At 32.7% G+C, this 19185-nt stretch overlaps 1 protein-coding gene and 1 pseudogene across 2 annotated transcripts in view; one reads left to right on the top strand and one right to left on the bottom strand.

The window, feature by feature from the left end:
* The window catches only part of SGCZ (sarcoglycan zeta), an 802473-nt gene extending 784056 nt beyond the window's left edge, over positions 1-18417 (top strand). For both annotated transcript variants that reach the window (XM_074329721.1, XM_074329720.1), the window contains 2 exons: positions 10882-11005; positions 16926-18417. In XM_074329721.1, coding sequence (XP_074185822.1) covers positions 10882-11005; positions 16926-17117 — 316 coding nt within the window. In that variant the 3' untranslated portion in view covers positions 17118-18417. The remainder of the gene's footprint in view (positions 1-10881; positions 11006-16925) is intronic.
* LOC141571303 (small ribosomal subunit protein eS6-like) lies at positions 9346-10076 on the bottom strand (annotated as a pseudogene).
* Positions 18418-19185: the final 768 nt, after the last annotated feature.

Here is a 19185-nt window from a genome sequence, read left to right as displayed (position 1 = left end):
ATAACCCAGATTCAAACCAAATAGTTAAGTTAAAATAAGTTAAAAACCAAGTAGTTAAAATAAAAGGAGAAGATGGCCCTGTTCATATGAACAAAGCATTTTTTATAAGACAACAACAATAATTATATACTCTATGGCAAAACCCCAAGGACTTAGAAGGGTTGAAGAATATGTGTAAATAGTGTCTCATAATATGTTACAGTCTTGATTTATGACTCTTTTCTGTTAGGAATTTAACTTTTTGTTAATTTATTTTATCCATCTCCACTTAGCAAAGTTATATGTTGCATTAGAATACTATCTGCACCTTTCTTGCTTATCTTCAGTGCTGTAGCAACCAGCACAGTATCTCACATATAATAGTGTCTGAGAAATATCCTGTAATCTGAATTATTGAAACTTAGCAAAACTGAATAATGAGGATACTACTAAATGTATACAATATAAGGAATGTGGCAGCATTTGTTATTGTATTACTAAGACACATGTGACAAACAAGGATTCCAGTTGTTTTGAACTGTGTTTCAACACAGTTATCAAAGTTGAGTGATTCATTCAATAAAAAAATTAAATTACTAAGTTCTAAAAGAAACATTTTTTAATTCTAACTTTTGTATATAATTATATACTCATTTTATGATTATATATATATTTTAAGTATATAATTATATACTCATTTTATGATTTTCGTTAAGAAAATCTATTACCAAAAGAGGAGTAAGAACCAACTGCTATTTTAATTCCATTGCTGACATGTCTCAAAATTCATGTGTGAATGTGAATTAAATTATAATTAGTATATAGTGTTTCAAGATTTTATTTTCTAAATATTTATCAATTATTTAACCATTGAGCTAAACTAGGCATATCTGCTGATGCTAAAAACAGATTGGCAACCCCTAAGATAAGTACTGATCTAAATTCCAAAACTGAAACAGAAACAAAGCACAGCAATGATGGGTGTATTCAATTATTCATTTGTGTACTGAAGATTAAAAGCAGAGTGTCAAAAAAGATCTCACAAGTCTTGCTGACAGTGTTATTTTTGGGGGCAATATGAAATACTCTTAACATTTTTCCCCGAAAGTAAGACCTAGTCAGACAATCAGCTCTGACGCGTCTTTTGGAGCAAAAAATTAATATAATACCGGTCTTATTTTACTATAATATAAGACTGGGTATAATATAATATAATATAATATAATATAATATAATATAATATAATAATATAATACCGGGTCTTATATTAATTTTTGCTCCAAAAGATGCATTAGAGCTGATTGTCCAGCTAGGTCTTATTTTCAGGGAAACAAGGTAGTTGGCAACCTAATCCTAACCAACAAGGTGTGATGGGTTGGTCCAGTAAATGTAAGGATAATTTGTGGAGTGAGTAGCCATGTTGTCTTTGATTTTGTTTCTGTCCAAAAATAAAAGTCTTTAAAAAGGAACATTTCAAAAGTTTATTATAGAGTATAGGTAATATTTTGGTGTGGAAATGTAGTAGATTTCGATAATCTATTTATTTTTTAGATGTTTGATGAGTGCTTAATATATGCCAAGTTTTGTGCTAGTTTCCATGTTCATTTTAAACCTAAACATTTAAATTTTCTTTCATTTCTTATATAAGGTGATAATGCTTTTAATTGGGACTTAAGTGTTACAAGGCTAAAAGAATGTATGCTTAATGCATTCAGTCAGTAAGGAGATAATGGCATATTTGCCTGGAATAGTTCATATATGAATGTTCTTTCTCTTTTATTGCTTAAATTAATTTCTATGTAAATCATTGCAATTCAATAGGGTTTCTTTAGTCTATGGTAAGAAGTGACGAAATCCATTATATAATGCCCATTACCCAAAGATTGTTTGGATCCAGGTTCCATTAACTGTTCCAAGAATAAGACAAGAATCTTGACTTTGAATCAGTAAAATTAGTTAACATTTAATGATATAATTGGCATGTTTTCATCATTTCCATTTTTGTGTGAATATAATTTAAAACTGAAATGTTGAAGTTCCCAGGCTCCAAATTACTCTCTGAAATTACATTGCTCTAATTTATATCACTCCTGTGTTCAAGGAAAAGGCCCTATTTATTAAGCAATTCAGGATTTTTTTTCCCTGAGAAATTTTATCGAAAAAGCAATAAAATACTTTGCAGGCATTTTTCTACCTAAGACAAAAAAATAATAAAGTAGTATTTTTCACCTCCCTCCACCTTCCCTTCCCTTCCCTCCCGTTCCCCTCCTCTCTCCTTCTCCCCTCTTGCCATTCTCTCATTCTTTCTCCTTCCCTTTTATTCTGTCATTCTACATATGTATATATATATTTAGAGTTTAATAACAAACGAGCCTTCAGAGATGCTTGTGTTAGCTTGGAATCTTGGGAACACAAAAGACAGTTGATCTAGAGATTTGTGTGATATAATTTGAAGCAGGAGACCATAATGGGATGAGCTAGGGAACAGAAAACAACAAAAATGTAGGAAACAAAAACAATGTGATTTGCATCTGAAGAAAGCTCACTGTAGCCTGAAACAATAAGACAATAAGATTTCTGATATGTTCAAGGCACAGTTTGCATTGATTTTTTTTTTTTCCTTAAAACACTTTTCTGTTCAATTCTCCATTCATTCCATCACTGAAGCTGCAAATAATTAATGAGTGCCTACTATGTATCTGGCATTAAATATTTAGCAAGAACAAGATACATGATACTTAAATTCTGCTTAAGTTTACATTTGTAATTGCATCTTGTAACTTAGTGTAAAAGAAACGTGAATTATTTTCTCAGAATGTTGAGAATTCTGCTAGAGACCTAAGCCACTCATTTTCAAATTTGAGAATTGTACACCACCTTAAAAACAAAATACTTTTGCATCATTGGTATGTAAACACCATAAAAACAGAATGGCTTGGAAAAAACCAGGTGGCAGGGTGACTCAGGTTCAACATTAATCTTTGTGTCTGCTATAATCCCTGGGTACCCACTATGAAAACTAGTCTGAAATTCATCGCTATGATTGCTATAATGCTTTCAAAATGAACACTTTTATATTTTATAGTTCATACTTTGAATGAATAAAATGGGAATTTATGTTCTGAATTTCCTTCTAATTTTCTGTTGAATATTACAGATGGTGAATTCTTTATTAATTTTAATATTTTGAGTAGATGAAACTGGGAGTTATTTTTGCAGTTTGTTAATGATCTAATGTTATTTTCTTCAATATGATTAGTCAATTTATTATTATTTATTAAATAATCTAGTATTTTCCAGAACAAAATGATTGCTAATTTATCAGATATTAATTTCTCATACTTTGTTTTAAATTGTATTGTGTTCCATTGACCCAATTTCTATTTCTAATTTCAATATCATTTTAATTAAAATAATTTTATATTAAATTCTAACTTTAAAAGGAAAACATGCAACTTTACATTCATTTTAAAAATCTGATAATTGTCACGCCTACTTGTCTCCTCAAAATATATTAACACAATGTTTCAAGTTTAAAGAGATTCTATTGAGATTTTTATTGGGATTTTATTGCATGTGTTTATTACTTTTTGAAATATTGTAAATCTCATGATATAGAACTATGTATGAGTTTATTTTTATCAAGGATTATCTCAAATTCTTGAATTTCCAGGTAAAGTAAATAATATCAGAAGTCCTTTCAGATATCCCTGTCTCTGATATAACTGAAAAACACAGACATTAAATAATATAGCACTTATATTAATATAAAAATTTATCAACAAGAATTACATATTTTGGAAGTATCTCTATATGTCATTAACATTCTTTATTGCACATGAATAGAGTTGATGACAGTCAAACATTAGCATCAATTAACACTTTTCTTATTTAGAATCCCATAGTATAATGTTTTACAAATTTTATGGAAGAAGTGGATAATCCTATAAGATCTGAGACCACTCCTTCTTTCCAAACATCTTATTATGAAAATTCTCAAACACATTCAATGTAGAAAGCATTTTGTAATGGTCACCTATATACACCCAGGTAAATTTTTCATTATTATTTCCTATATGTCTTTAATCATATATACTGGGGATGTCAAAAAAAAATGTATACAAGTGGACACTTTGGTCAATGTTTCTCAAGCAGTAGTTCGCTGTAATCAGAAGTGTCTGGACACTGATGGTAACCACTTTGAGCACCTCTTGTGATTGCAGAAGTCAAACATGACTTGTATTCATTTTTTGTTATTGGTATATATCATTGCAATTTTAATACAGTTTTCTTTTCTTAAAATGTGTATACTTTTTTTGGCACCATATATGTGTGTGTGTGGGTGTGTGTGTATATGTGTGTGTGTATATATATATATAAAGTGTGCGTGTATGTGTGAATAGTAGTTCTCTGTCTATGGGTTGTATATTCATTTTATCGATGGTAATTTTGAAAGGCAGCATTTCATCCTGAAGACATCTAATTTATGTTTTCAAATATTTATTAATTGCTTTTTTGTGCTCTAAGAAAGTTTGCCTGCTCTCAAGTCACAAGGATATTTTCTTTTAAAAGCTGTTTGTTTGGTTTTTATCTTTCATTATACTTTGGTAACAGTGTATGGATAGGTTGAGGTTCATTTTGTCCATATAGAGATCAGTTATTCCAGCACCATTTGTTGAAAAGACTTTGATTTTTCTCATTGGATCACTGCCTTTGTCAAATATTGATGACTATACGTGTAAAAGTCAGTTTCTGGAGTCTCTGTTTTATTCTATTGTGTGATTGGTTATTCTACTGTCCTAATTACAATAGCACTGCAATAAGTTTTAAGTTATCCAACATTGTTATTCTTTTTCATAATTGCTTTGGATATTCTAAGGTCTTTACTACCAACTACATAATCCTGAGAAAATGACTACAATAAAATTCAAGTATTACCTAGGTAAAATATGGATAATTAAAGTGCCCCTTTCTTAGTATTGGTGGGCTGATGAAGAGATATCTATGCAAAGTTTTTTAAGTATAGACTAAGTTTCCAGTATTAATGTTAGCTTTTAGTATATTATTATAATTATATAACTAGCTCACTAATAAAAAAGGGAAAATCTAATGATGTTTTGCAATGGCTACAATATTCTATTTTTAATGTACTCTATGATTTTGTGTATTAGGTAACTGAGCCCCAGAGATGTTAACTGGATTTAAAATTTTAAGTAGAACTCATGTAGAACCTATGAGCTTCTTATTCAAATCCTGCATTTAATTCTTTCAGTAGGTAGATCTAACTCTTGAGCATAGTAATTAAGTTTCAGTGAGTTAATACCTCAATTTCCTAAATAGCTTCTTATAAATAACTTCCATTACTTTACAGTACACAATAACACTTTCAAAATCAGTAATGCTTTTCTATTATTCTGAAATTCATAATATAGCTTCTAGAAAGAAGCACTCAGCCTCTAGTAAATGCCTGGGAAAATATTTTATTGAATAGTCAATGAAATATATTAATTCACAATCATCAAACCATTTTGATAATCTGGTATGGCTAGTAAAATATAATGCCTACTTTTATTTCATATTTTTAAGATTTTGTATCTAAGTCTTTTTTGTTTAATACTGGTCTTGGATACATCATATCATAATCATATGCCTACCTAATTTCAAAGCTTTTTTAAAAACTTGAATGTGCTTAAATGAGAATATTACTTTCTTATTGTCAGACTTCTTGGAGTTTAACACTTGGAGTTTAGGTGGAGCTGCAGAGCAATATTTGCACAACAGTGGTGGAGAAATGCCCTTTTTCCCTACTTAGTATGTGATAAACCTAGAGACCATAAACCTAGATAGTTAATAATGTACATATGCGTAAATGAAAGTGTACATGTAATTACAGCTATTGATAGTAGATGATTCAGGTATAACATATGCATCTGTAAATGATCACTATGAATTTATGCTATTCATAATAGCATAAATTTGAAGTTTCCAGTTCTTCGTATACATTGTCGTTCTGTTATAATATTTTGTCCACAAAAAGAGTTTATTTACTCATGCTAAATAATCAGACTAGTGTGTAAATATAGTTTGCAAGCTTACTTTAATTTTCATGTTCATAAGAAAAATTTAACTACCACAACTATTTATTTGAAAATAGAATTATGAAATCCTCCAAATATTCTAATAAAGTTTTATTGCATAATCTTTAACTGCAGACTCTCCATAATTAATTTTAAGTATAGAATGTATTACTTATCCTAATGTTGGATGCTGTTGAAAACAGAGTGCTGTGTTTCAAAAACTGTATTATTTCTTAATGCACACTGCATTTAATTTTTATCAAGATTAGTAAAACATACAGTTGAAACTGTTTAATTCAAAGTCTTAATCACTTTAGAACTTGAAGGATTTAGTAAACCTGTAAAATTGCTACCAGCTTTTCAATGTTTTCAAGTACCCTTTGATAAGTTTTATTTACATATATAATACACATATTTAATAATTCTCAGGAACATATAATATAAAAGGTATATATTGTCTTAGCTCACAAAATTAGCTCCACAAGAAATGAAACTATTCTGCTCGTAAAAGTTAATTTACATGTTTGGCCTCCATTGCACTGAATATCTGAAAGGAAGCCCCAGTTTGTTTAGTTCTGTTCTTTTCCCTTGGGGTTGCATCATTGTACCAAGGGGCTTACATTGTTCCAAGGCATTTAGAGGTGACGTTTGGTCATTGGTGGCCTCATGAGCCAACCTGGCATTCGCAAACAGCCTCACATTCTTCTCTCCACTTAGTTTTAATTCACCGCAGGTCACTCCTCTCTCCTTTGAGAATCTTTTTTTGTTTGTTTGCTTTTAATTTATTGGTGTGACAATTGTCAGCAAAATTACATAGGCTTCAAGTATATAATTCTATAATACATTATCTATATATTGCATTGTGTATTCACCACCCAAAGTCAGTTCTTCTTCCATCACCATATATTTGATACTGTTGACCCTCATCTACCATCCTCCCCACCCTCTTACCCTCTGGTAACCACTAAGTTATTGTCTGTCTATGAGTTTTTGTTTCTTTATTTGCTTGTCTTGTTCCTTTTTTGCTTTCAGTTTTATATCCCACATATGAGTGAAGTCATATGGTTCTCGACTTTTTTCTGTTTGATTTATTTTACTTAGCATAATAATTTCAAGATCCATCCATGTTATCACAAATGGCAGTATTTCATCTTTTCTTATGGCAGAGTAGTATTCCATTGTGTATATGTGCCACATCCCTTGCTCTCAGTTATCCCAAGACATCACTACTTTCCTTATACTTCTAACACCTAGAGAATAAATGTCCCACAACCTAGGACTTGGCCTCAGGTAGCAGAACACAGAACCATTCAAGACTAATTCTGTTGATTTCCCTCCAAATCTTCTCTATCCATGAATCAAGAAAATAGTTTTCCAAAAAGTAGAAATAAAGAACAAGTTCTGACTCATTTTGGTTTTCTTCTGTTTTTGTTTATAATGTTTTCTGTTTATGTATTTTCAACACATTAAGTGGTAAACATTTTATTCAATTTAAAATGTCTATAAGATTAGGAAACTCAAAGGATCTTTATCAGCTTCTCTGCTCTTTCATCCAATGTGTGTGGCAAAGGATACTCTGCAGTGAATGGGGAGGTGGTAAGGGGAGCAAGGAAATAGGACCGAGGTGAATATTCCATTAATATTTCAAAATACTATTCTACACATACTTATTTCCTTTTATTTTTTAAGAAATTTATTATAATCCTATCAGAAAACATTATAATGGTCAATTTAGAGATGATAAAATTGAGGCTTATTGATTCTGGCTAACTTTCCTGAATTCAGGTCCAGCCAAATCTCAATTTTACCACTTCTTTGAAGGGGGAAATCCTCTAAGTAAGTGTTATCAAAGCACTCTACACACTATGGCTATATTGGCAGTGGATATCTGAGTTCTAAAATGAAGATGACTATAATAAAAATTTTCAGACCTAATAATTAATAAAGATGAGAATGGAAAAACCCAAGAGCGATGAAATATTTAACATATATTTAACGCTCTCATCCCAAATGTCAAACATAGTAGAACTATAGCACAAAAATGTACGTTTAATATGGATATTTTACTATTAACTATATGAGTAAAACCCCAACACTTTATCATCAGAAATAAAATACATCAGTTACTTGATAAAGTAAGTATGCTTTTCATCCCACTTATAAATTCACTGAATTGTGTTTCTGTGAATGTCAGATACATAATCTGTTTTAGAACTTTATTCTTTTTTTTAATTAAAGTTTTTTGGGGTAACAATTTTTAGCAAAGTTACATAGGATTCAGGTGTACAATTCTGTAATACATCACTATATATCACATTGTATGTTCACCACCCAGAGTCACTTCTCTTTCCATCACCATATATTTGATCCCTTTTACCCTCATCTACGACCCCTCTCCCCCTTAATCTATTCTAACTAAGTCTTTTACTGACTTTTATTTGAATGGTTCAATAATACCCAAACTAAAATTAAATAATTACATTTAATATTATGGATAATTAATAAATGGAAATGGTAGTGGTCTCAGATATATTATTCAATGTGATGAAGATTTGGAGGTGTATCAGGGGACATCAATTAAAAATACACATTTAACATTCAGATTTCGAAAATTAGATACTGTGTACAAAGTATAAGGATTAGGAGTGAAAAAAATTGTCAGTGATTTTTTTCTTTTCAAGTATTCAAATATTCCATGAAATTTTGTGATATTTGTTTAAAAACAAGAAAAATGCAGAGATTTCTTTAAAATATGTATACTCAAAACCTTACCCCTCCAGGGATTTTAAGAAGATGTCCAAGAGGCCCACAGTTGGTTTTGTGAGTGAAAAAAAAGAAAAAAGAAAAAAAAAAGAAAGAAAAACATTTGAGAGTGTTCAAATCAGTTATTCTAAATGCTGGCTCTAGTCCTTCTACATCACTTTTAAGTCAAGTTCAACTTCACTACTGAGAGAAGGCTGATATCCAAAGATCAAACTGATGTGGTTGTATCTGCACAACAGCCTTGGATCTATTGCCTCACAGAAAACTCGTTGCTCTGGATGATGGTTCATGTGAGCCAAGAGCTCTTGTCCTGAAGTCGCGTGGTCAAGGGTAACACAGGCAGTTGCAACCCTAGAGCAGAGCACTTACATAAAAAGACCAACTCAGAGATTCTACCTCTTGTCACACTAGCGCTTTTATGATTAGATTCTACTTTCTGTATTCTGCCTTCTCTGGCTCTTATTTTATTTTGAAGATTTTTTTTTTCTTATGTCTGATCTTATTTATTTGTTACTTTTTAAAAATCTCATTTTTGACTGGACTCAGAGGTAGAAGCTCTCAGAGAGAGCAGCCTGCATCTCTTGGCAATTTGTTCCTAGTGTTTCTCTTTTGCCTCCTTCATTCTCTTGGCCAAAAGGTTAGCATATTCTGCAGCCTCTTCCTTATTTTTCTTAGTACGCTGTTTCTTCAGAGCAATATGCTGATATCTGTGTTACAGGACGTGTGGAGTAACAGGACGCTGAATCTCGGGTTTTTTGGTCCTAGTTTCCTACCTTCTTTGTTTAGGGGCTTTCTCACAACACACTGGTGGACATCGTCTTCTTTAGAGATACTGAAAAGTTTGCAATTCTCTTAGCGCCTTTGGGCCCCCAGCAACGAGGCACAGCTGTATCAATGAGACCAGGAATCTCTCTCTCCCCTTTTTTCATGACGACCAAGTTGAGAACACTCAGACTGGCATCCATAATTCAACCCCAAACAGATTTTTGCTTTCTCCTCCAGTTCTCCTTGGTCTATCACAGGAATTCCCCTTACTCAGGAGCAGGCAGACATGGCCATGGGTCAAGACACCCCGCTTCCTGGGGAAACCTTGTTTGTCATTCCCACCACTGATTCGAACCACATACCCCTTCGATTCTTCATCAGCAGCAACTTCTGTGAGCACATGCTTCTCATAAAATATACGAAATTTGCGTCATCTTCCACTCCAATGAGTTTCTGGCAAACAGTGGCTGGGAAAGAGATGTTTAGCTTCATCTTGAAGTAGCCGACGGCCTCGGAGTCTCCACAAGAAACAGCTTGAAGATGATTTTGAAACTACCTCCCAGCTGTCATTTTTGCAGATACATTATCAAAATACGTTTTTTCTCTCAAAATTTATATAATTAACCTTTAATCACGTTTGTGTTGTGTATCACCCCTCATTTAATTTTTCTTCCTCAGACTAATGTCATTAATTGTGTAGACATTTTCTTTAGCTAGTAGAGGTCAGTTGATGTAGGAAATGCCTTAATTCTTCATTTTAATTAATTTCTAGAAGTGTAAAGAGTACTTTGAAATTTTTCAAGTTTACAAAATTTTTACTGTGCACATCTGGAAGTTTGCAATATTCATGATTTTCATTTAAGCTCTCTCATCTCCACAAGATAGGGACTCTTTATTGAGAGATACAGGCTCAGTTTGTAGAAATATTTTTATAAAACTCCATCATTAATATTGAAAGTATATAAGATTTAAGCAAGTAAACTTATCATGATCTACTTTTCATGTGCATCATAAAGGGAAACAACATAGGACTCTGTTAGTAAATCATTATACAAATGAGATATAATTGATGTCAACAAATAGAGTTTCATAGAGTCAAAAAATAAATAATGCAGAAATCATTCTAAAAACCCATTTTGGCCTTTTTTGAAATAGCAAGGAATTTTATTTATATCCACCTGCTTCTTTGGTTTTAGGTGATTAATGTTATCTTTTAGTGCATCATGTATGTGTGTGTGTTTTTTTTGTTTGTTTTTTAATTTTTTTACTATTAAAGATTGTTCTGTTTTTCTCTTAGGCTTGAATCACCAACCAGGTCCTTGATAATGGAGGCTCCTCGAGGGGTCCAGGTGAGTGCAGCTGCAGGGGATTTCAAGGCCACCTGCAGGAAGGAGCTCCATTTGCAGTCTACAGAGGGGGAGGTGAGTTCCCCTGGGTAGAGAATGACCTTTACTGCCAAGGGTCGTTCCTCTCAAAGTACACGCATATGGTCCAGGTGAGACATAAAGAACTGCTTCATAAGAGAGCTTAAATTATGAAAATTTTAATACGTCTTTTCAAATATGAAATTTGGTAAACCTAATGTTAAGTTCTTAAGTTGAAGCTCTACTTTCTACTGAAAGATATTCATTCATATGCCAATTATAAATGGGGCATCTACACTCCTGTAGTTTCAAAATTGGCAGATAAACAAGATAAATATCAAGATAATATGAAGAATGAAGGTAATCTTTGTTTTCTTTATTCTACTTTGATCTTAAAACGTTCTCTCAGAAAAGCACCTTGAATGTTTGTTTGTTCCTGTAAAGACAGTGCCTGTTTTTTTAAATAAAAACAAATCAAAAGTTTACTGGTTACTCCTATTGTTACTGCCGAGATAGACATACTCAATAGCTTTCTTTCATGTCACGTTATTTGCCCCAAGAATCTCCTTTAAGTCTGTTGTCAATCCCTTAAAGATCCTCTGCTTTTTTCACTTCCTGCTCTAAAGAACCCTTTGCATTGAGTCTTCTACTCTTTCACTCTAAGCACATATTCATTTCATTTACATTACTTGCTGTATACATTGTGATTGTTGTGTCTGATAAATCACATTTTGGTCAATTCTGAAAATTACTCAGCATTATGTCTTTAAATATTACCTCTCCCCATTTTCTCTGTGACCTTTTTCTATAACTCTGAAGAAATACCAAGTCTATTCATTCTTATACTCTCCAGAGCTCTTAAACTCTCCTTCTTACTTTCTATTTCTTTGTCTCCCTGTGCCTCACTCTTCTCATTTATTCAGATCTACATGTCCAGGTTCCTGTTCAGTATATAATCTCTTATTTAATCCCTACATTGAGCTCTTAATTTTAGTAATTATGTTGTTCATTTCTAGGATTTTCATATGTCGTTGTTTTTCAAATCTGCCTGGACATCTTGATAGTTGCTCTTTTGTTTGCTTGTTTATTTTTATTTCTAAAATATTTTTTATTTTTATTATAAAGGCTTATACATAAAACATATTCTATTCTATATAATTTGACTGTAATTCCTAAAATCTCTGAAGGTCTAAATCTGTTGGATTGCTGTTTCTCCCAACTAATTCTCTTAGTATTTTCTTCCTTATTATGCTTATTTATTTTTTTATTATGAACTTACAAAGTGCAACTTGAGAAAAAAAGAATGGAAGGATAATTTGAGATAGATGCTCTGGAGCATTCTATATATCTTCAGATGAAAAGATGAGAGGATACATTAATTGAGTCAAAAGAGGATATTCTTTTTTACCTTTACCTTTATGCCATTATCTCAATTGTTGAGTCGAGATAAATTTTAATTATATATTTTGCTTCTCTTTTGTACACAAAGTTATTGACAGGACCATATTAGCATGTTAGTGAATTTTACAATTAAATTATTTAGGAATATGTTTTAAAATATTTTATATCCATGTTTTATAGTAAATATGTCCATGTTACATTTTAGGATGTCTTTCCTCTACAGTTACAAACTACAATACTTTGTTTACCACGTCAAGACAGAAATCCTTCAAAATACCTCACATCTCTTCTTAACAGTTGCTTTTATCATGCTAACCATTTCATTCAAATTATTCATAGTGAATCATCTCATAATGAATATTAGCGGTTATTAACTTCTGTGCCACTCCTATTTATGAACCGTTTTACTTACGTTATTTTCATTCATAGTATCAACAAAATCCTTGGATTCAGTTACAGATCAGCATTTAACTGTGAATTGAATATTATGCTATAAATAAATTATTATTATGCTATAAATAAATCATAGCAAGAGGTTTTCAGATGTGGTCTATTTTTATATTAATGAAACAAAGACATAGAAAAGCACAGCATTTTCTATTAGAATAAATAGCGTGCAATTTTCCTACAAAGAAGTGTGAAATGATGTAAAATGTTTCTCTTTGTTTTATTGACTATGCCACAGAAAGACAGATTGATCATTTACTAAACAATATAGAAAGATGCAAAGTCCTTACCTTTATATTGTTTTTAAACTAATTGTAACCAAAACAAGCATAGTATTGAGACAACAAAAATTATAGATTAAATGTGTAAGCATGAAATTGCACACAAAATCCTGCACTGCAGAAGATTCAGTTATTTCAGACATAGTGTTAGAGGAATTTCAAATTCAGCTCTGAAGACAACATGAATCATAATTGTAAGAACATTGAAAGTGTTATAATAGCATATGCAATGCAGTAACATAATAACATATCTTACAAGATCACCAGTGCAGGAGAAAACATTTTTTTTTTTTTTCAAATTGATTAAGATTGTCTCCTACAGTGATAGGTCTGATTTCAACATGTAAGAATGGGATAAATGAATTCTTGGTGGAAAGAAGACAATAGGCCATGAGTTAAAACCTCAGGGGTGTAATTCTGAATACCAGGAAGAGTTTCAAAAACAAATGGATTATATAGTTTATAGGGCAATGTAAGATAGAAATATCAATTTTAGAAGTTGGAAAATGAGCAGTATTATAGTAACTGCATTAGCAGAAAGAAATAGAACTAGATAAGGGCAAACCTGTCCATGCTGCAGAAGCCTGGAGAGGCTGAGCAATGTTGGGTTGGAAAAAAAATCAATATATATTGCCCCTTTTCACCTCCTGACTTATTTTCTATCTCAAGCAAAAAATATATAATTTTCTCTTTTTAAAGACCCCATTCATTTTAATTTATCTATTAATAAAATCGACCTCCCTTATATGTGTGAGGCTACAGTCTGGATCGCAGAAATTTATGGAATTAAGTATTGTCATACAGCTAAATATCGTCTAGAGCAACCCCTAAATGGATAGGAGAGCTGCAGCGCACTTCTATAGCTAAGCTGAAGCAGGCCACACAACATAAAGTTGAAGGCTAACGCCACTGATAAGGCCTCCACATCTGTGCTTGATATGTAAGGCTGCCACTTGCATACCTTCCTTTATAAAAACAGCTACCCTCTGCATTTACTCATTCAGGCAACACCAACAGAAAGACAGTCAGCTTCAAATTATAAAAACCAGTGATATGTCCTGGTGTCAGCAAGCTTCTGCAAACCACCAGGGCTAATGAGTAAAATTTATTTGCTTACTAATAAATGAACCATTCACACTATCTTATAGTCATTTGATCAATACCATATTAGTCTCCTTATCCACATGTTCTTTATCTTTCCATGCCCCACTCTTTATTGTCTACATCTCAAGATGTCTTGGACAAAATACCAGTACTTCAGAGTGAACTCACCTCCAACTAGGCAGACCTAAACTTCACAGTCCCAGAGCTTGACCCTATAATATTTTTTTTGGCATTTTTAAAGGTTGAGAATGTATGCTGTCTGCAAGCATGCTAGCTCCTAAAAAGAAGTGAGGAAAGGGAGATGAGCTCTGCAAGCCCAATTCCTCTCAGATTCAAGTAAGGAGAGTCATCCCTCCTCCCCTGTGGAGAAATAAGTGACAGTGCAAAGTGTGTTACAATGTGTTACATGCATTGATGTCCCTCAACATGGAAACAGAGTCAGAAGAAATGACGCCCAGCATCTATATGCAAAAATGTAGTGTAATTTTATTTTGCTTGCTTTGTGCATTTCTAAATTTTATATCAGATAAACACATCTCCTTATTAAAATAATTAAAATAGAAGCCTTTTTTTTTTTTTCTCTTTGCTTTCCTGTCACTCAACCCAGGAGTAATCATGGTGTAATACTTTTTAACATTTGTCACCTACAAACAAAAACTTCAATGATGCTTTCTTAACTTTAAGTACTGTTGGTAAATTCAGTCATTCACTTTCTTATAATCTATTTGTTTATTCAACAGCTATTTGTATTATATGGAAGCTGTATGTGCAGGGTCAAACACTGTGAATAAAAGTCAGGTGTGGTTCCACCTTCAAGGAGGACATAGGTTAGTAAAGAAAGAAGATATAAATATTACTATAAAATAACATATTAAGTGATCAGCAAAATCAGATATGAAAAACAATGAAGTGCTATGGGAGAACCAAATAGAATCTTTCCATCTTGGAGCATTAAGGAAAGGTCAATAGAGAATGAAATGGATGAACTGGATTTTGGTGGAGGCTAACATTTTTACCCAACACGTGTTCAAAGTGAAGGAAGAGCATTATTCCACACAATATGCAATTGCATAATTCTATGCACTGTTCTGTATCTGTGAACCAAAGAGAGATCTTACTTTTAAGTAAGAGAAACAGACAATAAGTGAACAAATACGATCAATATTAGGAAGGGATTGTTACTACAGGGAAGTAAAACTATCAAAGATAAATTAATGATTGGATTAGTGTTATTTTAATAGCATGGTTAGGAAAGTCCTTTCTGAGAACATGACCTTTAGTAGAGATTTGAGCAAACATGTTCACATCAAAATTAATCAAAAATATACATGTCCATAGTATAGGAATCCTTTTTCTGATTCATCCGAGTATGCAATTGGTTCCTGTGTTTCAAAATCTAAAAACTATAAAAAAGGGGAACAATGGAAATCTCCTCCCATGGCTGTTCTCTAACCACATAGTTAATATCTATTCCCTCTTGTAAATATCTGGAGAAAAGTATAGCAGGCTAAAGAAGTAGGGAATAAAAAAGTCCTGAAGCCAAAGTTCTTTTGGCATATTTGAGAAAATGCAACAGCTGGAGCAAGAAGAATATAGAAAATGATGTTAGAGAGATAGGCCAGATCACATAGGGCTTGTGGGCCTTGGAAAGGAATTGAGATTCACGTTAACAGTGATGGCATGGCATTAGAGAATATTGAACACTGGAGTGGCATGATTTGATTTGCATTTCTTAAAACTTTAGCAGTATATAAAACAGACTATAAGAGGATAAGAATGGCAGCTGGGTAGGCTAGTTAGAGGCCTATTACATGAGTCCTAATAAGAAATTAATAAGATTTGGATGTGGGTAAATATGTAGAAAATGGTGTATTCTCTGATTCTCCTGTCAATTGATAGATGCTTTTAGGCAGCAATTAGCTACATAACTCTAGAATGAAAGAATAGCTAACGAGAGTTGTTTCTTCACTCATTCAAATTCATGATCCAATGTTTCTTTCTTTGGAACTTTCCCCATGCGTGTCAAAGCCACGCGATCACTTTCCCTGACAGTGTTGAGTCCATGATTTGGAGTCAGTGAAATACTTTTGCAAGTTAGAAGACCCGGCAAAGTAGGTGTTGAATACAAGCAATATGTTTCACGGAGACTTTAAACCTGATTATATCTACAATTATTTGTTACTAATCCTGCTGATTATCTGCCTAGTCAAACTTTTTTAGACTGTCAACGTGATTTTACAAGTATTTTAAAGATTAGGTCAGAGAGTCCTTTTTTTTTAAATTAAGTTCTCATCACTTCAGTAATGTCATCTCCATGAATATCCTCCTCCCCCATGCATGCCATTGCAGATGTCTGGAAGCTTCCTTTTTGTGGTTCATTACTGTAGAAGCTTTGGAGTTCTTTGTACATTCTATGGACTAGGCATGATTAAGTTAAATTGAGAGACTGTCAAACTCATTAATTTTCTGGGGTGTTTGAATAAGTGGGTTGGCCTATTAAGCAGATTGTACAATATTGCTTTTCAGACTGAGGGCTTTCCGTCAGAATGCACCAAGTCTCAAAGGAGAAGATAGCTATAGAGTTTGGGGGCTACACCGTAGGAATGTCATTTGTTTGTTCAACAAAGCATGGCAGCTAAACCAATAAAATTGTTTGTTGTGTAGTCTTTCTTATTAGACCATGTTGTAAAGCCCTGAGGAATATAGACTGCTAAAATGAATTCAAATGTAATTTTTCCCCTTAGATATTTTTGAATGCGGATACAATTCGGCTGGGAAATCTGCCGACCGGCTCTTTCTCATCTTCACCCAGCTCCTCAAATGCTCAACAGACAGTGTATGAATTGTGTGTCTGCCCCAATGGCAAACTTTACCTTTCTCCAGCAGGAGTAGGTTCCACTTGTCAGTCCAGTAGCAACATCTGCTTATGGAGCTGAAGTGACTGATTTCTCCTCACACCAGAATAGCCTTTTGTTCCTGTCCGTCTGCTTCACAGTTCTGCTCGGTTTCCCTTGTGATCAGTCCAGAGCTTCTTCAAATGGTCCACAGAGCAACTTCTTCCAGCCTAAGCAGGGATTTGCTGACACCTTCTCTTGTGATTTCCTGTACCACTCCACACACTGTGTGACTGACACAACTGTGGAAAAATCATCTTCAGCAGGAAAACTGGATCATAACTTTTGCTCAAAAGGGAGAAAAACATAGGTGCCTTTGCTACATGAAGTGAAGCACACAGTTTTAGATTTTTGCAGGACCTGGATATGAACTGCACATATACACATGACATAGATGAAATTCCCAGTATCCAATGGCGAGATGAAATGGTTAACCCTGTAAGAAAACTAATTCTACAGTCTGAAAGCACAATTTTCCATTCGTCTTTTTTGGATGTAAACTTTTTTCCCCGAATTTTAAAATTTTAAAGCATTACGTAATGCTTGCTTTACTAAAAATTAAATTCAATACATGGTTTTTAACAAAACAAAACAAGACAAAATCCCACCCTGAGTTTGATTTGTTTCTTTAAATTCAATGTGTTGTTACTCTTTGTCTACTAAGTCTAGAATTTTGTACATTAGGTAATTTTGAAAGCACTCAGCAATATAATCTTTACAGAATTAACAAAATGCCATTATACTGTCATTTGTCAGATCTGAATGGCCTTATATAGTATTTACTTGGCTATTGCATGTGACGTATTTACTTTTAACAAAACATCAAATTTACTGCAATATAAGGTAGGTTTAAGAGGGACATACAGGTGGTGTGGAATCCACATACTCTTCTTTACACCTAGGTTCTAATAGGACAATTTTTGTTTGCTCCATTCACTTTATACTTGACTCTGACTGCTAAATTTGAGACATCTTCTAAATAAATAAATACTAATGTGATACATAATGCTGAGAATGGATTCACTTTCCATTGGAATATCTTCTTCAGAATTATATCTATGTATTTTTAATTGGAGGTTAAGATTTAAGGATGGTAGAAATTAAATTAAAAATTCCTGCTTAAACAGTAAAAAAATACAAATACCAACAAACATGTTGAAAATGTGTTTACTCCATTAGAGTCACATTTTAAGGAATTTGTCACATTTTCTTCTGACTCTTAACATTTAGTTACCTTTATCAGACTGTTAAACTACCCTAATATCAGAAATCATAGTTCCTTTCATTCTCCACTGCTTATTTTTGTAAATTAGCTTCTAATAAATAACTCCAGAATACTGTAGATTTGTTTATCACAGCACTCCTTAACTCAAATTCTTGAAACTTACAGAATCCAAGAATGTGAAATTGTATTAAATATTTTCTATTATGGGAAGATGACTTGATTACTATAAGGTAAGTCCTTAATTTTCACATGTTAATCTATCAATCATCCCCTCCCTTCCCATACACACTATCACAGGTGTATGGAAGCTTCATTTTGGGGGCCCATGATTGTCAAAAGTTTGGAGTTCAGGCCTCTACAGCACAAGGTGTAGCGGGAGTTTGGAACTTGTTGAAGTTATTTGAATAGTGAAAATAGGAAAATTGGGCAATGTAAGCAACAAAGTGAAACATTTGGCCAGGAGTATCTTGTTTGGATAACCCATCATATTGAATAATTGAAAAAAGCTCCATTTTACTAAATTCATTCCATACTCAGTAGAAGAGTCAGAAAGCTAGTGCAGTTTTACGACTTTTAAAATAGAACTTTACTTGTGTTCGGGGCTTATTGTATAAAACTTTAAATCAATACTGGAGTAAGAATTAAGATATGCAATTACTTAAAAGTCATATCATAAGACAAGAGTTCCACATAATTAAGTTCAAACATTAGAATGTAACTTGAGAAATTCTCACATTGTTTTTCGAGAAATACTACTGCAAAATATAATGCAAGAAAGTTTGAGAAATTATGGGTGCTAATCACTGTGTTATGAACTTTTCAGGAAAACACTATGTGTTAATTTGAGTCATATTCAAGTTCAAAATATCCCTAAATTGAAACAAT

Source organism: Rhinolophus sinicus, linkage group LG04 (genome assembly GCF_036562045.2).
Source record: "Rhinolophus sinicus isolate RSC01 linkage group LG04, ASM3656204v1, whole genome shotgun sequence".
Classification (NCBI taxonomy): domain Eukaryota; kingdom Metazoa; phylum Chordata; class Mammalia; order Chiroptera; family Rhinolophidae; genus Rhinolophus; species Rhinolophus sinicus.
This window is presented reverse-complemented; position numbering and strand designations above follow the sequence as displayed.